Below are 24,170 nucleotides of genomic sequence, written 5' to 3' on the forward strand. Positions count from 1 at the left end.
TTTCTCTTTTCAGAATGTGAAAAAGTTACAGGCAAAACTGTCTGGTATGTCAACAGTTCAGCTTCGGGACATTATAATCTACGTTGAGGAATCCAAAACCAATTTTACATACACTGACCTGGTGAAAGTCAACTTTCAACAAGAAGATATAGATCTACCTGAGGGCAAGGCCCGTGATCGTAGCAGATGCCTTAACAAACAGATACAGAATGTGTTAGAAGAGATGGTCGTTGCTGTGCTGGATATGATGGCAGCATATAACAAGGTGTTTATTCCAAAGAAATGTGAAGACCCAGAGGAGTCGTTACAGGATGCTGTACACCTCAAGCTCCTGAAAAGTCTGCATGATCCGTTTGTGGTGAAAGACCTTTCACCTGATAACATAAGTGGTAATAAAAATTCATTTGCTTCACTCATTGTAAATCAATAAGTAATTATTTATCAAGATTTCATTTATGATGTAGAAAGCTTTATAAAAACTTTCTAAAGTTATGAAAACAAGTATGAACTAAATTCAACATGTGTAATTTATTCATTTTCACACATTTTTATCTTGACTAGATATGAAGTGTATGCAAAGCTATCCTACTTGCTCCATCAAACATATCAGGTTCAGACTTAAAACAGTAGTTTCACATGATCACTGGCATCATATGACACTAGGGCCATAACCCTGACACTATTATTTGCCCCGCGTCCTCTTCAAAGAAGAGGTTTATTGTTTCACTCATTATTTGGGGATTGGTCCATCAGTTGGTCCCTGGTTCGGTAGAGCATTTGTTTTCCATTTAATAACTAGAGAATGCTTGGTCTTATTAAGATCAAGCTTCATAGGATGATTACCTGTGATCATTGAATTATCCCAACTGTTATGGGGGTCATTAGGTCAAAGGTTGAGGTCACAGTGACCTTGAGATTTAAAACTAATTTAGTTTGATAACTTAAGAACACTTCAGCATACATTTGGCAGCCTTCATAGATGACCCTATAGTTTAAGTGGTCAGTAAGACAAAGGTTTCAGTGACATGGAGACTAAAAGCATTTTCTGCTCACTAAATAAAGAACACTTCTGCTTACAGTCATCAGAATTTATAGGATAGGTCAGTAAATGACCCTAATGTTTAAGTGGTCAGTAGGACAAAGGTCCCATTGACATTGAGGTTATAATCAGCTTCTGCTCAGTATGTATAGAACACCTATGTGTAACAGCCGTCAGACTTCATACTATTGTTTTGGTGGTCAGTATGCACAAGGACTAGACAAGGTCAAAATGACCAAGAGACTGTTAGCAATTTCATCTCAGTTACTAAAGAACACTTGTTCCTAATGCCTTTTAACTTCATAGAATTATTGCATGTGGTCAACAGATGACCCAATATGTTTTAGAAGTCAGTAGGCCGATGGTCATATTGCTGTTTGACAGATATTGTGTTGTTTTGAAGTTCAACCCAATAAAAACAGAACAAAAAGCATTAAATTTTTGTCTTCCACTTCTGATTCATATGGAGAAGTTGGCAGTTAATTGCAGAAAACAGGTTAGTACTTGTACAGAATCCAGGAACACTGGGTAGGTTAAATTTTCTACAATTAGGTCAATGAAATACTGCTGAAAATTGCACTGAACCCAAAACAAACAAGTTGCTTCTATCTGCTGTCTTTAATTTGACTATTCTAAGAATAGTGAAAGCTATTCTATTCATCCAGGCTTGTAGTGAAAGCTTTTCTACTCACCTAGGCATTGTTATCAGCTTTACACCCTTGTTAAATTGTTTCATGCATGGTCATATTTCAGATATCATGGTATGTATTGGATAGGAACTTCATAAATGTTTCCTTGACATCAAACCTACTGAAATAACCATGATAGATAACTCTTAGTGGAATTAAATACAAACTATGGCCCTATGTCCAAGTTAGATAACACTTGATGGAATTGAGTACAAACTATGGCCCTTTTAAACTTAGAAAAATTTGTGTGTGTAATTAACTTTGAAGCTGTATCTCATTAACAACTGTATAGATTGGATCGAAATATCACAATAAGACATCCTTCTCATCAAATGTACTTACATAAATAAGTCTGAGAACTCTTAGTTGAAATTACACGTAATTCAAATTATTGCCTTGATTTGACTTAGGAATTTTGTTGAAGTTTTGCTCGTAAGTTGTTATTGCTACAATAAAATTTAAATTTGAGAAGAATAGTAATATAATAATGCCAAATTAGAGCCTTTGTTTAACTTAGAAGATGTCAAATATGTTTGTTCTGAAGCAAGCTGCTTCAGTTTAAAATGAGCTGCGCCATGAGAAAACGAACATAGTGCATTTGCTACACCGGCCTGCACATATGCGCAGTCTGGTCAGGTTCTATGCTGTTCGCTAACGGAAAATTCTCTAATTGCAATAAGTTTTGAAAGCGAACAGCATGGAACCTGACCAGGCTGCGCTGATGCGCAGGCTGGTCTGGATCCATGCTGGTCGCAAATGCACTATGTTGGTTTTCTCATGGTGCGGCTCAAATGTCTTTGAAGCGAGGAAAAAATCTCTGATTTGTATAATTTGAAAACAGATGAAGCAGAGAGAAAGCCAACAGAAAAAGAATTAAACAGGATTGCTGGAGCCATAGGAAAAAACTGGGAAAAGTTGGGATTACCACTAGGAATAGCTGAAGCAAAAATGAGTGAAATAAAACTATCACATCAAAGTGAAGCGTCAAAGGTTTACCACATGCTGTTGACATGGCAGAAGAAGGACAGGGCAACACTGAATTACCTGTTACAACTCCTGGAGGCTGTTTCATTTGCTGTTACTGTTGACATGGAGATTATCCAAAGTTTGTTTAACTTTTTATATTTGTGTGTATTGTTTTGATTAGAAGTTTGCATTCCTGATGTGAACCTTATATGACTCAAATCTGTTCAAATAGACTGATAACCCTTTGTCTAATTTTACAACTTGTTGATCAAAAACTAGTTTGTGAATTGATAAAAATAATGGTTTAAGAAAGAAGGGTATTAGTAGAGTAGAAATCAGACTATCAATTCAAATACAGTTGATTTGATCTAAATTTTAATTAAATTTACTTTACGGTAAGATTGCAAAGACTTTGAAGTCATTATTGTGTTCAACCTTTGTTGCTTCTTGCAAAGAACTGGTTTATACTGGTAGAAAACCCATTTACATGGTATAGTTGCAAAGTGGCATTAAAAAGGATGCTGGGAGGCACCTTAGCTGAGTGGTAAATGTCACTGACATCACCCCTCACCAATGTTGGTTTGAGCCTAAATAGGGGCTTTGAATTTTTCATGTGAGGAAGCCATCCAGCTGGATTACAGAAGGTCAGTGGTTCTACCCAGGTGCCTGCCCATGATGAAATAAAGCATGAAGGTGCACCTGGGGTCTTAGTCCACCATCAAAGTTGGAAAGTCACCCTATGATCTAATCATCAATAATGGTGTCAGTGCAACGTTAGATCCAACAGAAACAAATAGGATGCTACTGTCCAAGAACAGGTTTATACTGGTATAGAATCTATTAACATGATAAAACTGCAAGGCATCATGAAAACAAAACATATTTTATAATTGCAGGACTGAGAGAAGAATCACCAGCCCCTACAGCAGATTCAGAAAGAGACGCAGCATTCCATAGGAAGCTGATGGAATTTGTGGCAAAGAAAACAAAATGTGTCGCTTGTGACACACTGTCCAAAAAGTATGGAATTTCAACCAATCTAATAAATGAATTCCTTAATGAGGATTTCTTTGGTTATGAGAAGAAGGTGGCAGAGATGATGGCAAGTATGAGCCTTCCGTGCTGGCCGCGAGACAAGTCAGATAATGGCGTATCAACATGTAGATCATTTGCACACAGGTGTGGCTTGAGTATGACAAAGATAACACACGATACAGAAGAGTACATCAAGACCAAGAGTGAGATTTTGATGTTGGTGAAGAAACTACAGTTTGAATTGTTCGGATTACTCGAGCAAACTGATGTTGCCATAGAAACACAGATATCTGATGTACCGAAACTTCCACTCGAATTTCAGCATGGTTTACTTGAGTAAGTCAATATATGTTTCTTTATCTTTAGTATCAAATTCTGCCATTGATTGTACTGACCCCTGGTTGATGCCTTTCACATGTCTCATGTAACTTCTTGGAACAGTTAAAGAATGTTGTTAAGATGAATCCTTTTGTTATTAACTCGTCTAATTTTTAAAAAAAATTTAAAGGTATTGTCGTCACTTGATCGTTGGCGTTGGTTAAACTTTTTGTTTAGGCTCACCTTTTATCAAAAGGTGTAAGAGCTACAGCTTTGAAACTTTGCAGCTAAAGTCCTGTTTATCATCATTAGGAGACAATGTATGTCAAGAACCATAATTCTAATCTGCATTTTGTCAGAATTACGGCCATTTTTGTACTTTGAAAATTTGAATTTCTTGGTTAAAATTTTGTTTAGGTCTCCTTTTTAGCTCACCTGTCACAAAGTGACAAGGTGAGCTTTTGTGATCGCGCAGCGTCCGTTGTCCGTGCGTGCGTGCGTCCGTAAACTTTTGCTTGTGACCACTCTAGAGGTCACATTTTTCATGGGATCTTTATGAAAGTTGGTCAGAATGTTCACCTTGATGATATCTAAGTCAAGTTCGAAACTGGGTCACATGCCGATAAAAACTAGGTCAGTAGGTCTAAAAATAGAAAAACGTTGTGACCTCTCTAGAGGCCATATATTTCACAAGATCTTCATGAAAATTGGTCAGAGTGTTCACCTTGATGATATCTAGGTCAAGTTCGAAACTGGGTCACGTGCCATCAAAAACTAGGTCAGTAGGTCTAAAAATAGAGAAACCTTGTGACCTCTCTAGAGGCCATATATTTCACAAGATCTTCATGAAAATTGGTCAGAACATTCACCTTGATGATATCTAGGTCAAGTTCGAAACTGGGTCACGTGCCTTCAAAAACTAGGTCAGTAGGTCAAATAATAGAAAAACCTTGTGACCTCTCTAAAGGCCGTATTTTTCATGGGATCTGTATGAAAGTTGGTCTGAATGTTCATCTTGATGATATCTAGGTCAAGTTCAAAACTGGGTCACGTGTGGTCAAAAACTAGGTCAGTAGGTCTAAAAATAGAAAAACCTTGTGACTTCTCTAGAGGCCATATATTTCATAACATCTTCATGAAAATTAGTCAGACGTTCACCTTGATGATATCTAGGTTAAGTTTGAAACTGGGTCATGTACCATCAAAAACTAGGTCAGTAGGTCAAATAATAGAAAAACCTTGTGACCTCTCTAAAGGCCGTATTTTTCATGGGATCTGTATGAAAGTTGGTCTGAATGTTCATCTTGATGATATCTAAATCATGTTTGAAACTGGGTTACGTTCGGTCAAAAACTAGGTCAGTAATTCTAAAAATAGAAAAACCTTGTGACCTCTCTAGGGGCCATATATTTCATGAGATCTTCATGAAAATTGGTCAGAATGTTCACCTTGATGATATCTAGTTCAAGTTCGAACGTGAGTCATCAAAAACTATGTCAGTAAGTCAAATAATAGAAAAACCTTGTGACCTCTCTAGAGGCCATATTTTTCATGGGATCTGTATGAAAGATGGTCTGAATGTTCATCTTGATGATATCTAGGTCAAGTTTGAAACAGGGTCATGTGCGGTCAAAAACTAGGTCAGTAGGTCAAATAATAGAAAAACCTTGTGACCCCTCTAGAGGCCATATTTTTTATGGGATCTGTATGAAAGTTGGTCTGAATGTTCATCTTGATGATATCTAGGTCAAGTTCGAAAGTGGGTCAGGTGCCGTCAAAAGTAGGTCAGTAGGTCAAATAATGAAAAAACGTGACCTCTCTAGAAGCCATATTTTTCATGGGATCTGTATGAAAGTTGGTCTGAATGTTAATGTTGATGATATATAGGTCAAGTTTGAAACTGGGTCAACTGCGATAAAAAACTAGGTCAGTAGGTCTAAAAATAGAAAAACCTTCTGACATCTCTAGAGGCCATACCCTTGAATGGATCTTCATGAAAATTGGTCAGAATGTTCACCTTGATGATATCTAGGTCAATTTCGAAACTGGGTCATGTGCGGTCAAAAACTCGGCCAGTAGGTATGAAAATAGAAAAACCTTGTGACCTCTCTAGAGGCCATATTTTTCATGAGATCTTCATGAAAATTAGTGAGAATGTTCACCTTGATGATATATAGGTAAAATGCAAAACAGGGTCACGTACCTTCGAAAACTAGGTCAATAGGTCAAATAATAGAAAAACCTTGTGACCTCTCTAGAGACCATATTTTTCAATGGATCTTCATGAAAATTGGTCAGAATTTTTATCTTGATAAAATCTAGGTCAAGTTCAAAACTGGGTCACATGTGCTCAAAAACTAAGTCACTATGTCAAATAATAGAAAAAACGACGTCATACTCAAAACTTGGTCATGTGGGAAGAGGTGAGCGATTCATAACCATCATGGTCCTCTTGTTTTCAAAATATTTGAGTGCTACATTTTTTAAACTTAACAAACTTATTTATCATAATTAGGGAACTGTGTATGCCAAGAACCATAACTCTAACCTGCATTTTGTTAGAATTATGGCCCTTTTTGTACTTAGAAAATCCGAAATATAACTCTTTTCAACATTGTCCAACACTTGCAGAGGAGCAGGCAGTGCTCCTGCTGTATTTTTGTGGGGGACGAGGGATAAGAGGTTAGTAAATCCATTGTAAATGTCACACTTGGTTTGACCCAAAAACCTTGTTAGGTCATGTATTGGAAGGTGGTTTTTGGGTAAGTGGAGTAAATTTTTGGTGATATCTCTAGATGGTTCTTGATTTCAGAATGTGATTTTCTTCGCAGTTCAATTTTGAGCCAGTCATTTTCTGCTTTCTGAAGCAGGTAGTCATGTAGACAGGAGAAGAATAGGAATACATGTATAAATTAGATTCTGTTTGAAGGGTTTTTTAGCCAACAAAAGTTTCTTTTATTAGCAGAAAGAAATTAGTATGAAAAAAGGGTAATTGCCATAAGTTTCCAAGTATTCAGTTTGTAATCAATCTCTCACTTCAGAATTCCAGAGGTGTATGGATGTGGTACTCTATGGGGTGAACTTGAGTTACATTTGACTGAAGATCTATCTTTAAAGAGTAAAGATAAAGTGAAAGAACTTATGACACATCATAAGTACACATGCGGTTACTCTACACTGCTTATTAAGCCACCAAACCTTCAGACTGGAGACTGGATTGAGCAGGGGAGTGGGATACGAGCAACAAAGTTGAGACCTGATTCAGATGGGAAATATAACTACGGAAGTATAGGATGCTTTGTAAGGGTTAAGTCAAACATTGTTTATGAAAGAGGTGCGAGCAATGTTGCACAAGATAAAGGTAAATTGCACTGCATCACTTGTGCTCATTGTGTACAAAACTGTGAAAATCACATTGAAGTATATGTAGGAAAAGAAATAAAACCACTGGGTGTTAAAAGTTTTGAAGAATTTAATAACGAAGTAATGGATGTTGCAACTGTTAAAATTCATGAACAGAAGATTAAATGCTGTGAAACAAGTATGCAAGAATCCTGTGAAGATTCACTATTTAGACATAAGTGGACATTTAATCATGAAGCAATACTTAGGAAGACAGTTTTCAAATATGGTAGTGCCACAGGATTAACTCGTGGAATTTGTATGTGTAATGATTATAAAACCAAGGGGATGATGGAACATTGGAATCGAAATTCAAACACAAACTTTGATGGAGATTTCAATATTCTAATAGCCCAAAATGCAGATGTGCAGCCAGGCACTCATGTAGAAGGAACAACTGCTGCAGCTGAAAACCAGCAAATGCAAGTTGATGAAGGTAAGTGTAACTCAACAAGGCCTGCATCAAAATGTATAACTATATTCAGAGCTATATTCAAAATGGACAAAGAAGAAGACCACATAGAAAAACATTGGCAGTCTGAATCTGAATAACGATAAGTTGCCTTGATTGAGATCACATTTTTTTTTAATTGATCAACTCTGTCTTATAAAGTAAGGTCACATTTAGAGGTTTAAAGTAAACAGGGCTTTTTTCCTTTCTGGTATAACTCGACCATCCATCTAGGGATTGTAAGATTACTTGGCACAAATTTTCCACACAATGAGACAATTTGTCATGCTTAACACTTGGAACAGTAGCTCAGTGGTCAAGGTCACATTTGGATGTGAAAGGTCAGTAGTGTTTGATGATGAACTGTTGACAGTTTACATCCAAAACCTGGATTTACTGGTAACATGTTTAAACTCTGCCTTATCATGCACACATTTAACAGAACTTGGGGTTACAACATCGAAGGTCAGTGTCAAAGCCTTCTTGAATAAGATTTTAAGTTACACTCTTAGTTACCTCTAACAGGTCCACATGGGAGACAGATATGTTGTACAAACATCTGTCACCGTAGATACCAATTATAGTCTTATTTAAGCAACAAAAGTCTTATATATTGCTATTATTACAGAGAAAGTATTTTCTGAGAACGGAGACAGTGGATCAGTTGTCTGTGATGATAATACAGACACAGGTGATGTCATTGTAATGGCCTTACTCAGCGGTGATATAAGATCAAAAGAAGGCAAATTCTTGTACAGCTATTCCTCCAACATCCAGAAAGTTATTGAGGTGCTGCAACAAAAATATAACTGCTTGATAGAACCAGGTCAGTAAATTGCCTTTCAATTTTGTGTTAAAATATGGTAAATGTGTTACTTTTAAAAATGCTGTCATGGTAACAAAAATCTACCAGAATTGTTCAAGCCGTCTCAATGTTTAAAAAACTTGTCTGCAAAGGAAAACTTTGAAAATCTTCTCTGGCTCTGCACGTCTCAGCTTTCAGAGTTATTGGGGAGAAATGCTTCTTGATTAGTTCAAAGATCACAATTTGTAGAAGGAAACAATTATTATATGCCCGAAGGGACGTATTATGTTATACCCCCGGTATCCGTCTGTCCGTCTGTCTGTTGGCAATTTCGTGTCAGCAATTTCGTGTCTGCTCTGTAACTCTTGAACCCCTTGAAGGATTTCAAAGAAACTTGACACAAATGTTCACCATACCAAGACAACGTGCAGAGCTCATGTTTGGGATGCCTGCTTCAAGGTCAAGGTCACACTTAGGGGTCAAAGGTCATAAATGACTGCTTTGTGTTTATTGCTATATGCATTCCAGTGCTGTTGTTTTTATTTGGCAGATCCCTTTTTTGTTCTCTTCCAATAAATTTTTTTTTAATTACTGCCCTTTTATGTTACTATAAATAGCTTATTTTGAAACTTGGTTATTATTGGCCGTAGGGAAAAACCGAGACCACTTTTCTTTGGTACAACATGGATGGTACCTCCAATATTTAGGTGTATTTTGACATACCTGTACCTGGTAAAGATTTTTTTTGTGGACTTACAATTTTTTTTGAGTTTCTTCCCTTTGTTGTTCCTGTCCTTTGGGCTTCAACAGTCAAGTTCTTTAAATTTTGCTGCCATCCTGTGATGTAACTCTTTGGGCATATATTGCCCCACTTGGCGGAGCTCTTGTTACTTATTGCTATCAAATTTGATTCTCCAGTGGACCTTTTCATGAAGATTGACATTATCTGATTACTTAGAAACCTAATGCTTCCATGAATTCTTACAAACTTATTTTAGCTATGAAACTTCTATTGGCATTTTTAGCACGACTTTTCAAAGAAAAATTATGGCTATAGCATCGCCGTGGCTTGGCCGTTAGTTAAAGTTTTTGATAGTCAAATATCTCTTTTACTATCAAAGCTATTGACCTGAAACTTAATTTTTTTTATTTACTATCAAAGTCTACACCAGGAGAAACGATTCCTATATCTCTGGTTTGAATTTTGACAGAGTTATGCCTATTTTTAACTTAGAATTTTTTTGTTACAGAATTTGATAAAGTCAAATATCTCTGTTACTATCAAAGCTTTTGACTTTAAACTTAAAATAGGTATTTACTATCTAAGTCTACACCAGGAGAAACAATCCCCTTAACTCTGTTTGAGCTTTGACGAAGTTATGCCCCTTTTTAACTTTGAATTTTTTGGTTAAAGTTTTAAAAAGTTTTTACCGGCAAAGCTCTAATTCAGAGTCAAACACTGAGAAAAGTCGAGCGTGCTGTCTTACAGGCAGCTCTTGTTAGTGATGGTTACCATAACCCTCATGCTGCTAAGATTAACATACATATTCGATGATTCTTCAATTTCATGTTATTTCTCTTCATATACATCTGTCAGAAAATGAATGGGCCTTTTGGGAAAACATATATTTTAAAATTTGACTGTGTTGTATTCATTTTATGCAGAGTTTCTTTGCATTTCAGCAACTTGAAGGGAATGGGTTTGTCTTGCAGAAAAAAAAATCTAAAAAGGTATGATTATTATTACCAACAGTGTTAAATTCCTTTCCTCATACGTTTTGTTGCATTGAATATATTCAAAGGTCTTTGAAACAAACAGTTTTCATGGTAAATTCTTGTTGCAGACATTTAGTACAAAGCAAGTTTGACATGCAGTTAAGAATTATTTTTTTATTCCTTGTCTGTAGCTGCTGGCCTTTAAATGCTTATACATCTAACCAGTATTCTGTTGATTCTATATCTTTCTCAACCATATTTGGTTTATGCTAGTTTATGTTCAAGTTTTGATATAGGTTTTGCTACAGGATGCTTGAGAGAGTAGCATCATCTTGGTCTTGCAGTGTCCATTTACCATGGTCATCAAAGTGTATCTACACACACCTGTACATGTAAATGGGCTGCATGTATTGAAATTTGCTCTCAAAAAATCTCAGTAAGACAAGCACATGAAATTAAAGTGACTAGTAATTATGTCTCCCACCCAGACATATTATTTTTGCCCTGTCCGTCCGTACGTCCGTCCATCCGTACGTCACACTTCATTTCCGATCAATAACTGGAGAACCATTTGACCTAGAACCTTCAAACTTCATAGGGTGGTAGGGCTGCTGGTGTAGACGACCCCTATTGTTTTTGGGGTCACTCCATCAAAGGTCGAGGTCACAGGGGCCTCAGAACATTGAAAACCATTTCTGATCAATCACTTGAGAACCACTTGACCCAGAATGTTGAAACTTCATAGGATGATTGATCATGCAGGGTAAATGACCCCTATAGATTTTTGGGTCACTATCAAAGGTCAAGTCACGGGTCTGAACATTGAAAACCATTTCCGATCAATAACTTAAGAACCGCTTGACCCAGGATGTTGAAACTTCACAGGATGATTGGTCATGCAAAGTAGATGGCCGCTATTGATTTAGGGGTCACTCTATTTAAGGTCAAGGTCATGAACATGGAAAACTGTTTCCGGTCAGTAACTTGAGAACCACTTGACCCAGAATGTTGAAACTTCTAAGGATGATTGGTCGTGCAGAGTAGATGATCCCTATTGATTTTGGGGTCACTCTATTAAAGGTCAAGGTCACAGGGGCCTGAACATGGAAAACCATTTCCGATCAATAACTTGAGAACCACTTGACCCAGAATGTTGAAACTTCATAGGATGATTGAACATGCAGAGTAGATGACCCCTATTGATTTATGGGTCACTCTATTAAAGGTCAAGGTCACAGGGGCCTGGTCATGTAAAATCATTTCCGGACAGTAGCTTGAGAACCACTTGACCCAGAATGTTGAAACTTCATAGGATGATGGACATACAGAGTAGATGACCTCTATTGATTTTGGGGTCAGTCTATTAAAGGTCAAGGTTATAGCGGACATAAAATGGAAATCCATTTCTGGTCAATAACTTGAGAACACTTTGACCTAGAACCTTCAAACTTCATAGGTTGATAGGACTTACAGAGTAGATGCATGGCACCTATTTTTTTTTGGGTCACTCCATCAAAGGTCACAGGGGGCTGAACATAGAAAACTCTTTCCAATCAGTAACTTGAGAACCACTTGACCCAGAATGTTGAAACTTAATAGGATGATTGGACATGCAGAGTAAATGACCTCTATAGATTTTGGGGTCACTTGGTCAAAGATCAAGGTCACAGGAGCCTGAACAATAACTTGAGAACCACTATGCCTACAATGTTAAAACTTAGTGGGATGACTGGACATGCCAAGTAGATGATCCCTATTGCAGCCAACCATCAATGTCTTTTTGACTTTCGCTCCTGACCCCTATTGACTTCTTGCCTGTACGACTATGCATTGGGGGAGACATACGCTTTTTGTGCCCCCCCCCCCTCCCCCCCACCCCATGAGTGGTGGGGGCATATAGATTTGCTCTTGTCCGTCCGTCCGAGAATGTTATGTCGCGCCTAGCTTCAAAAGTATTTGACGTGGAGTCACAAAACTTTACAGGAATGTTGGTCAGCATGTGTAGTTGTGCACCTGGGGTTTCGCGTCCGGATTCATTCAGTTGTGTATGAGTTATGGCCCCTGACTTAGTAAAAGATTGGTCATTTTAATGTTGTGTCGCGCGTAGCTCCAAAAGTATTTGACCTAGAGTCACTAAAGTTTACAGGAATGTTGGTCAGCATATGCGGTTGTGCAACTGGGGTTTCGCATCCGGATTCATTCAGTCGTGTAGGAGTTACGACACCTTACCTAGGAAAAAATTGTCATTTTAATGTTTTGTCGCGCGTAGCTTCGAAAATATTTTACCTACAGTCATTATTTCACTACACAAGACCAGACTTCTTGTCCAGACTTACTCAAAAAAAAAAGGTTGTGAAACAATTATGTTAAAATGTACTTGTCCTAGAATCATAAAACATTAGAGGATTGTTTTACAGCCTATGAAGTGTTCTCTTTAGGATTTTACTCAGCTAGGCCAGAGTTATGGCCAAATAAGTGAAAAATACACATAAGGTTCTTAAAAGTTTGTGTTGCAAACATCTTAAAAATTGTTTGACCTGAGATATTAAACCATGTTACAGTGGCAGGAGTGGGGGCACCTGTATCCTATGGACACACATCTAGTTTACAAAAACATCTTCTAGTTACAGACATATATTGCATGACTTAGATGCTTGGGTCACCTTGACTTTGTAATTATTATGTTGTCAGGTCACCTGACATGTACTTCCTAGTGTAGGAGAGACTTTAAGCTGGTACCTTTAGACAAACTGAATATGCTCTATGATGTCTTAACTTAAACCATAACATCTAGTCTCATTTTGTACATCTTAATGCAAAATTTGTAATTTTCTTGCTGAGAATAAGTGAACCCTTGAACAAAATGCAGAAATTCTTGAAAGTTAGCTGACAACAATATATACCTAAAATATTGAAAATAGTATTATTACCTACCCCAGGGTGAAATTTTAAAAAATTGTACAAAATTGTGTACTTGTATCTAATAGATATCACATGCTGACCTAATAATAATCCTTATTAGGTTTAGTAAATTTCATTTATGGGTTTTGATTTTTATAGCTGAACTATTGAGATTGCCCTGTTTCTATCGGCATCAACAGTTTGACTTTTCGCTCTCTAGAAGTCAAACTTTTATCCCATTATTAATTAAACTTGGTCAGAATGTTACCCTTGATAAAATCTCAGACTAGTCATTTACTGGGTCATCTGGGATAAAGGAAACTTGGTCACACAAGGACAAACTTGGTAACAGTGATTTTCTATCTAACCTGTATAAAACTTGTCAGAATTTCTTCATTAAATCTAGTTCAGTTTCGAAACAGGGGTAGCTGCAGTCAAGTTCAGGTCATTATGTCAGGTAATAGAAAAACCTTGTTAACATTGTAGATGCCACTTTTCATGCCCCAGGCATATAGCAATTAAACTGCGTTTGTCTGTCCATACTAACCAGATTGCCTACAGCCCACGTAATGACCGGATTTAGTTTATACTCACACTCAACAAACGTTGTGGCAAGACTTACAAACTAACCTATAAGTTTATGACCTTGACTGTCATATGACCTCCCTTTAAAGTTAAGATCTTAAGAAACAACATTTTTGGTCCTACAACCCACATAAATGACCCAATTTAGTTCATACTCGCATTCAACAAAGGTTGTGGCAAGACCTACAAACTGACCTTTAGATGACATTGACCTTCATCTGTCTATAAATCAGATTGCCTACAGCCCTCATTAATGACCCTGTTTAGTTCATACTCATGATTAACAAACCTTGTGGCAATACCTACAAACTGACCTATATATAAATGACCTTGACCCTCATCTGACATTCACTTTCAAGCTTAAAGAGAATTCCTATAGTTTTTTTTCTTTCATAGAATTTTTTTAAATTCACATATATGATAGGAAAATTTGTGCTGAAAACAATGAACAAATAAAAACAATAGGTCACTAGGCTTGTTTTTGTGAAAAATTGTTTTGAACACACCCACTGTTTCTGAAACTGCTAGCGATTTTTCAACATTTTCATAATTTTCAGCTTTTTAGCTCATCTGATTTTTTGAAAAAAAATGATGAGTTATTGTCATCACTTGAGCAGTTGTCGGCGTCGGCGTCTGCGTCGGCGTTGCCTGGTTAAGTTTTATGTTTAGGTCAGCTTTTCTCCTAAACTATCAAAGCTATTGCTTTGAAACTTGGAATACTTGTTCACCATCATAAGCTGACCCTGTACATCAAGAAACATAACTCCATCTTGCTTTTTGCAAGATTTATTGCTCCTTTTGGACTTAGAAAATCAGTTTTCTTGGTTAAGTTTTATGTTTAGGTCAGCTTTTATCCTAAACTATCAAAGCTATTGCTTTAAAACTTGCAACACTTGTTCACCATCATAAGTTGACCCTGTACAGCAAGAAACATAACTCCATCCTGCTTTTTGCAAGATTTATGGCCCCTTTTGGACTTAGAAAATATCAGATTTCTTGGTTAAGTTTTATGTTTAGGTCAACTTTTTCTCTTAAACTATCAAAGCTATTGCTTTGAAACTTGCAACACTTGTTGACCATCATAAGCTGACCCTGTACAGCAAGCAACATAACTCCATCCTGCTTTTTGCAATAATTATTGCCCCTTGTGGACTTAGAAAATCATTTTCTTGGTTGAGTATTATGTTTAAGTCAACTTTTCTCATAAACTGTCAAAGCTATTGCTTTAAAACTTGCAACAGTTTTTCACCATCATAAGTGGACACTGAACATCAAGAAACATAACTCTATCCTGCTTTTTGCAAGAATGATGGCCCTTTTTAGACTTAGAAAATCATGGGTAGGACAATATTTCTATTACACAAAAAAAATCAGATGAGCGTCAGCACCCGCAAGGCGGTTGACTTCAGTTCAGTTTTTCCATAGAAAGTGTCGGCTGCGCAGAAAGATGCGCATAAAAAACTATCGGAATTCCCTTTAATACCTTAATAAACAATATTTTTGGTCCTACAGCCCACATAAATGACCCTATTTAGTTCATACTCACACTCAACAAATCTGTGGCAAGAAACTTAAAACTTAAAACTTGAAAAAAAAACTTCTTTTGTCATACCCCTGGGGACATGACTTTGCGTTTTGAAAATGCAGCTTGTTCTTCTTGTTTTTGAACTTTATCAGAATGTTTGTCTCTATGTAATCTAGTTCAAGTTCAAACTGGCCAGAAGTCAATAACTATGTCACTAGGTTAAATAATAGAAAACCTTTTTAACAATTAAGAGGTCACACATTCTTCCTGATCTTCAAATTGTCAGACAATTTACCTGAACAACATTTAGGTCAAATTTGAACTGGATTATCAGAGGAAGAAATCTGGGTCACTAGGTCAAGTCATTAAAAAAGCTTGTTAACAGTCAAGAAACCACATTTTCTACCTGATCTATGTACAACTTTGGCAGAGTTTGTGTATGAAATCAAGGTCAAGTTTCAAGCTGAATTTTAAGAGGATAATGACAAGTTCACTATGTCAGATACTGAGGAATATTATTAACTCTGTAGAGGCCATATTTTCTACCTGATCTTCATAATACTTTATAAGAATGTTTCACTGATTAATCTGGGACAAGTTCGTTACTGGGTCATCTTGGGTCAAAACCTAGGTCGGCAACAAACCACTAGTGAAAGTTTATAATTTTTATCTTTCTCTTGTAGGTTTGATGTGTTTAAACAGGTACATAGCAGAAACTTTGTGTGACATCTTGGAGGAAATGGACAACACATAATCTGCATTATGTGATATGTTATTTATATTTGTAATAGACAGCAAGTCTTTAAATAATAAGTACAGATGATGTCAGATTTATGTTAATTTTATCACTGCTTCATTGTGATATTTTTGTTGACTCCAATATTTGACATGTTGATGCTGGTCCCCAGGCCATATAATGAATTGGAATTCATTTCAGATGGGATGTATTTATTGAATTAATTATGTAATTGTTAAATATGTTCTTGGTCTTCATTTACTAATCTCATTACATGTGTATCTAGTACATATAAAAGGGCCCAAGTGGTTAAGATCGCTTTGAATAACTTGCCCCTCATTGATATTCATTTGAAACCTTTGAAAACTCATTTAAGGTTTAGAATTCTTCTTCGAGTTAGGAAGCCAACCAAGTCAGTGGTTTTACTCAGGTGCTGACCCATGTCTAGAATAATGCTGGCAGGGTAACCTGAAGTATTCCATCACCATTAAAGCTGGAAAGTCACCTTACAACCTACATTGTGTTGGCATGACATTAACTTAACAAAACAAACATTTAGTGCATACAGATTTATATAAAAATCTTTGAAAAATCTTTTAAAAGATGTTACTGATGAATTGGTTATATTTTACATAAACGTCAGTCTAAAGTAGATTTTTTTATCATGTTTTTTTCTGAGACTTTAATCAGGTGTATTGTTGGATTCATCTACTAGAGATTCATACTTGTACTTCTGCTCTTCCAAATTCATTTGCCTCTATTCCCCCAGCATTCTTTGAATTTCAGCTTCATACTAATATCATAAGGCAGGATGATCAATTTTGATCAATACTAGAAGGCTTAATTTGTATGTTAGGGATAAACAGTAGGGAATTTTATCGCATTGGCTTGAAACTATTGAACCTGCTTCTTCTTATACAGTTACACCAGTTTTGCACTGAGACAATGATTTATGTTAGGGAGCTTCCGGTTTAAGGTAGTGGATTCATAATGTCGTTCATATTCCATTTCGATTTTGTATTCTCCATAATATTATAATTTCATCATACTGAATGTTATGAGTTTGTGAAAGCCACATTAACGGTGGAAGAATGCTAAAATGGCAAATGAAAATAATTATTTATTTATGTAATTGCAGGAACATTGCTAATTTTATTATGGGTCCACTACCTTAGTAGAAAACCGTTTCACTGCCATGTTACGATGTCAGGGAGAGAAACCTCAGTTTATAAAGATGTTTATGCATGACCACTCAGAATCATTCAAAATGAAAACATTTGCCAAGCAATGCTTACTGTATTAAGCTCTGCTTGGTGCAACTGATTGGCAGCTGGTCAGCCCAAGTGATCTCTTTCTTTTGTGATGTATTGTAATATTTTTTTATGTTTGTTAAGCATGAAAATACGCTGTTGCATTCATGTGGTAGGCAATTTAAACTATGCTGTTACACTCACGTGGTAGGCAATTGATTAAAAAATATGCTGTTAAACTCATGTGGTAGGCAAATGATTAAAAATATGCTGTTACGCTCTTGTGGTAGGAAAATAATTAAAAATATGCTGTTATGCTCATGTGGTAGGCAAAAAAATATGCATTTACACTCACTTGGTAGGCAAATAATTAAAAATGTGCACTTACACTTGCGCAGTAGGCAAATGATTGAAAATATGCTGTTACACTCACATGGTAGGCAAATGATAAAAATATGCTCTTAAACTCATGTGGTAGGCAAATGATTGAAAATATGCTGTTACACTCACGTGGTAGGCAAATGATTGAAAATATGCTGTTACACTCACGTGGTAGGCAGATGATAAAAATATGCTGTTACACTCACGTAGTAGACAAATGATTGAAAATGTGCTGTTACACTCGTGTGGTAGGCAAATGATTAAAAATAAGCTGTTACACTCGCATGGTAGGCAAATGATTGAAAATATGCTGTTACACTCACATGGTAGGCAGATGATAAAAATATACTGTTACACTCACGTGGTAGGGGCAAATGATTGAAAATATGCTGTTACACTCAAAAGGTAGGCAAATTATTGAAAATATGCTGTTACACTCACACGGTAGGCAAATGATTAAAAATAAGCTGTTACACTCGCGTGGTAGGCAAATGATTGAAAATATGCTGTTACACTCACGTGGTAGGCAAATGATTGAAAATAAACTGTTACCATCAGAGGTGGTAATAAGAGTGGTAGGCAAATGAATTCCTTTTTGGTCAATTAAGTGAAGTGTGCCTTGGTGTTGTATATTTTAAAACCATTTACAAACTAAAGTATTGTATTTGTATCAGTACATTTGTACTTTACATCTTGTGTATTTTGTTTTGTTTATCTATTCCAGCATTGATAGGAGTGTACATATTTTTACAAACATTCAATGTACATGTATATAGTTTTATGATTACAGTGTTATTTGATAATAGTTTGTGAAATAGTGTTATAGATTGTCCCTATTATTGTTTTATCATTATTTAGTTTGCAATAAATGTAACCGAATAATAAAAATATATTATATCTACGTATGTATATATATATAGGTACTATGTGCCATATCTGTTGTTTCTTATAGATGTATACAAAACTGATAAAATCTTTTTATAAAACAGTTACTACAAATGTCTCTTTTGGAGCAGTTTATTTTATTATCACATTTGTTTATTAATTTGCATTATCTTTTGATATCAGATTTAAATGCATATAGTGTAAAATAAGTTCTCACGTTTCTTTCTGTGAGAAAACTTTGAAGTTTACCTGTAGTTTCATATATTTTTAGGTTTGAAACTTACCATTGCTATGTTTTGATATATGTTACACACCTATATATGTTTTTCATTAAGAATGTATACTTCCTATTATTCTTGTGCAGCTCTTCTTGTTTAAATAGTTATTTTATTATGTTCAGAGAGTTTGATTTTACATGTGTGCTGAAATGCATTAACACAAGAAAAAATGTTTTTGTAATGAAAAAAAAACTTATTTCAGCAAGGATGTTACAGTTTTTAAATGATTTTACCTAAAAACCACTCTTTGTTAAATTTTGAATGTATTTTATAAAGCTGTAATCATGGTCAAATAGAAAATGGTCCAAAAATGTGTATTCACATATATAAATTGTTCAGCAATAAGAAGGCTATCCCCACTTTATGAATTCTACTGCTGTATGACTTAGCCATGTTAGAACACTTAAATATTATAAAATATATGAACTAAAAATAATGATAACGAAGAGTTTATTCATGTTTGATCGTCTAGGCTAAACAAAGCAAATCAGGATTGAAATTATCAAGTCATGAATGAAAATTTACCATCAGTCACATCATGCTGTCGCAATACTTTTACACAGTTTTATGTTTTACATCAAACTTTCAGCAGAATACTGCTAGAAGTTTTTGAAATATGTTTGTCTACATTTTTATTTGAGCTTGTTCTAACTTTGTTCACCAGCTAACTCAATCTGCACATTCCCCAAAATACAAGCTCAGTGAAGTGATATAAATTCAGTAACTGCAGACTAACAGTATGTTTTTTTTCTTGTCTGTGATACTTAAGTTGTTGTTAAGTGGAGACTGCTTAGCAATATGAAATACCAGTAATTTAATTTTGTGCGCTAAAATTTGTGGTTTTGGTAAAAATGGCTATTTCATGAGATGAAGTTGGTTAATCAGATTTAGTCAAGTAATGGAATTGTTTGAAACTTTAAGCAACTGATTATTAACACTTTTTTATGTTTACTGAGTGCTTAATTTAGGTTAGATTTTCATTGGAGGTAAATGTTAAAATTTGATTTTTCTTACCTGATTGCCCAATCAAGATAGAGTTATTTTAGCATAGGTGTAAATTTGATAAAAGATTATTTGGCCTAAGGAATGATGCAAATGTAAGAACTATTGTATTATATTTGTCAAATATTTACATTGACAACAGTTAAATTACTACCAGTATTATTTAACCATATGTTTACAAACACAAGTTTGTAAGGTTACTGTTACCACCCTTTCTATGCCTTGGTTGCACAACCAAGATAGATTTTATAGGAATTAAAAGGATTTGTAAACTACATGTAGTTTTGGAACTTTTCTTTTGGTTTAGATCGTTGAAAATCAGTATCCCAGTATTTCTCAGATGTCATTGTAAAACTAGGAATTATATGGAAGTAAAATGAAATACTCTTATTTTTTAAACACTTTCATATTAAATGTATGGGGGAGAGAATTACAAAATTTTATAAAAAGCAAATTTTGCAATAAAAACATCTATTTCTAATAAGGATCTAACTCTACATGACATAGGTCAGTCTGTTCCTTAGATAAATCTCAAATAGATTGCATGGAAAGTGAAAATGTCATAATTTTATAACTTTGCTGAAATGTGATTGGCCACCTTTATTTGTTTGACTATTTGTTCATTGGGATTTAACAACAACAAAAATAAGTCCCTAGTGAATTTTAATTATTTCGTAGTATTTGATTATATATTTTTATGTATTTAATAAACATTTCTCTAGTTTGTTTTATGATCTTTTATTAAAAAGTGATAGTCTGGCATATATGTTGCTTCTATAATGCTAGACAGTTGAGCATAATTCCAGTTATTTATGCCATTTTTTTGCAGCATTATTTGTAACAATTTCATGTGTGGTGTTTGAATGAAAAGTTAGTTCACATCGATTTTCTCTGTTTCACTAATTTGTAGGTGTAAATGAGTATGTGATAAAAGGATCATTAGTTTTATTAAATGTGCTAGTATCTTTTCTGCACATCTTGTGCCTTTTTCTCAATACAAATCAGATCAACTATAAATATGTATATCTACCGATGACTGCACTTACAGAAAGTAATTTTTCTTATACTATATAATGATTTTATTATGTACATATATAAATGTAAGTTGTTTCTTAAATTTCATTGTAATAAATTAATAAGTCAAAACATGGCAATCAGAAAACATTTAGGTAGTTTTAGCTTTATTGTTAAAGAGATTTATAGCTTTGTTTGTATTGTTTATGCCCCCGAAGGAAGGCATATTAGTTTTCAACTGTCCGTCCGTTCATTCATTAGTTTGTTAGTTTGTTCGTTTGTTCGTCACAACGTTAACTTTTTGCATGAAGGCACTTTACTCATGAACCACTGCACCCAGGACCTTCAAACTTCACATGCTGATAGTACTTATTGAGTACACCACTCTACTGACTTTGGGGTCACCAGGTCAAAGGTCAAGGTCACAGGGGCCAACGTTAACTTTTTGCATGAAGGCACTTTACTCGCAAACCACTGCACCCAGGACCCTCAAACTTCACGTGCTGATAACACTTATTGAGTACACCACCCCTACTGACTTTGGGGTCACCAGGTCAAAGGTCAAGGTCACAGGGGCCAACGTTAACTTTTTGCATGAAGGCACTTTACTCGCGAACCACTGCACCCAGGACCTTCAAACTTCATGTGCTGATAGTACTTATTGAGTACACCACTCCTACTGACCTTGGGGTCACCAGGTCAAAGGTCAAGGTCACAGGAGCCAACATTAACTTTTTGCATGAAGGCACTTTACTCGCGAACCACTTCACCCAGGACGTTCAAACTTTACATGCTGATAGTACTTTATGAGTACACCAACCCTACTAACTTTGGGGTCACCAGGTCAAAGGTCAAAGTCACAGGGGCCAATGTTAACTTTTTGCATGAAGGCACTTTACATGCGAACCACTTCACCCAGGACCTTCAAACTTCACATGCTGATAGTACTTATTGAGTACACCACCCCTACTGACTTTGGGGTCACCAGGTCAAAGGTCAAGGTGCTGTTTGGGCATTTGTCACCATTAGTGACAGCTCTTGTTTAATTTTACTTCTGATTATTGGCTGGTTGATATTTAAAGTGACTTTGTTTTTGCAGGTGATGAATTATTTTTCAAATATAGCAATTCGTGGCAGGTTTTGAACATGTTTTTTTCCAGAATTAAATCTAAACAGTGTGATTGTTCTTTGTGTCTTACAGACTACACTTCTCAAGAATGAAGATAGATTCCTGTAATACCCCTGTGTCTGACATCATATGCCTTCAACTATTCTACTGTTAATTTAACACACTTGAGGTCGCAGTTTTTGCAAAATCCTAATGAAACTTGTCAGAAAGTTCCCCGACAATCTTGAAATTTGGTTGCCTGAGGTCAAAAGCTAGGTCACTAAGTGAAATCTTTAAAAAAAGCTTTATTAACATTTTAGAGGTCATATTTTCTACTTGATCTTCATAAATGCTATCAGGGTATTTGTCTCTATGAATTCTAGGTCATATTCAAAACTAGGTTACCTGCATGAGGTCAAACATTAAGTCACTAGCTAAAATCATAGAAATACCATCTTAATACCTTGAAGTCACTTTTTTTTACCTAGAGGCCACATTTTCTACTTAATAATCATGATTTTTTTGTGAGAATGTTTGTCACTATGCAATATTCTAGCATAAAACTGCTGTTCTTGTCACTTTTTGTGGGTGTTTTAACAAGGGAGAAAACGTGTGTTAACAGAAAGATTCTTGCACTCGCGTGTTATTATAACACCTTTTTATATATGCGCATTCCGCGGCAGAGCGTAAACGTCTTATGGCCCCAAAACGGATAATTCAAATGGAAATGATGTCAACGTGAAAAACAACTCAGATATTCCCTCGCATTTCATGGAAATTTAATGACTTTTAGGTAGAATTTATTCATTTAATATTAGGGTATTTTTCGCGGCATATGCTAAAATAGCGTTAGCACATGTTCATTTTGTGTTGTAACATCTTCATAATCCCTCGGGACACGTTGGTACCCTTGACCTACGGACTCGGGCACCAACCAATCCCTCGGGATTCTGCAGACGCTGTATCACAAAAAAACATGCGTTATCCCTACATATTGATAATTAAAAAAAAAACTAGGCCACTATATCAGTTCACAGAAAAAATTATGTTAACACCCTTGAGACCACTTTTTCTATTTGATCTTTATAAAACCTAATTAGAATGTTTGTCTCTGAAATCTAGGTGAAGATTGAAGCCGGATCATCTGAGATAAAAAAAAAACTAGGTCACTAGGTCACATCACAGAAAAAAAAACTTTGTTAACACTCAGTAGGCCGCATTTTCTTCCTGAGCTTCATGAGACTAGGTTAGAGTGATAATCTGTTTAAAATCTAGGATAAATTTTTAATTGGGTGACTTTAGTCTAAAACTAGGTCACTAGGTCAGAGCATTGAAAAACACTTGGTTAATGAACATCTGACTTACAAAAACATAGTAGGAATGTTTAATGAAATCTGTATAAAATTATATACATGTACTTGGTTATCTTTGGTAAGAACTAGGTGAGGTGAGTGATACAGGGCCTTCAGGGCCTTCTTGTTATCTCTATTGTTCTTTGTGTATGCCTTTTAGGAAACACAAAGTTCAATATTTTGTTTAATTGTGTTGAAGCTTTCATGCTCAAAAGACAAAAACTGTAGTTCTGTAAGATCATTTGGTCAGAATTATTATGCATATTCAGTACATGTATATCCAATACCAAAAATAAAATCTACATTTAGTTGAAAGTTTTTCTTCATTATTATCACCATCTGACCAACATTCAATGTCATATGATCGCCCATACAATTTGTGACTGCCATAATCACACTTTGTTCATCCGCCTTTTATTATTTGATGGCTCTAAGATCAGTGGTGGAACAAAATCTCTTATTACGCCCCCCTTCGAAGAAGGAGGGGTATATTGTTTTGCAGATGTCGGTCGGTTGGTATGTCAGAATGTAGACCAATCTGTTTCCGGATGATAACTCAAGAACGCTTGGGCCTAGGATCATGAAAGTTGATAGGGAGGTTGGTCATCACAAGCAGATGACACCTATTGATTTTGAGATCTGTATGTCAAAGGTCAAGGTCACAGTGACCCTGATTAGTAAAATGGTTTCCGGATGATAACTCAAGAACCCTTGGGCCTAGGGTCATGAAAG

General features: G+C 35.7%; 1 protein-coding gene across 2 annotated transcripts in view; it reads left to right on the forward strand.

The window, feature by feature from the left end:
* The window catches only part of LOC123533372 (uncharacterized), a 37,663-nt gene extending 13,907 nt beyond the window's left edge, over nucleotides 1–23,756 (forward strand). For both annotated transcript variants that reach the window (XM_053520102.1, XM_053520104.1), the window contains exons 4-10: nucleotides 14–389; nucleotides 2,570–2,833; nucleotides 3,591–4,065; nucleotides 7,089–7,885; nucleotides 8,529–8,726; nucleotides 10,389–10,436; nucleotides 16,116–23,756. In XM_053520102.1, the coding sequence (XP_053376077.1) occupies nucleotides 14–389; nucleotides 2,570–2,833; nucleotides 3,591–4,065; nucleotides 7,089–7,885; nucleotides 8,529–8,726; nucleotides 10,389–10,396 (2,118 nt within the window). In that variant the 3' untranslated portion in view covers nucleotides 10,397–10,436; nucleotides 16,116–23,756. The remainder of the gene's footprint in view (nucleotides 1–13; nucleotides 390–2,569; nucleotides 2,834–3,590; nucleotides 4,066–7,088; nucleotides 7,886–8,528; nucleotides 8,727–10,388; nucleotides 10,437–16,115) is intronic.
* The last annotated feature ends 414 nt before the right edge of the window (nucleotides 23,757–24,170 follow it).

Source organism: Mercenaria mercenaria, chromosome 12, assembly GCF_021730395.1.
Source record: "Mercenaria mercenaria strain notata chromosome 12, MADL_Memer_1, whole genome shotgun sequence".
NCBI classification, from domain to species: Eukaryota; Metazoa; Mollusca; class Bivalvia; order Venerida; family Veneridae; genus Mercenaria; species Mercenaria mercenaria.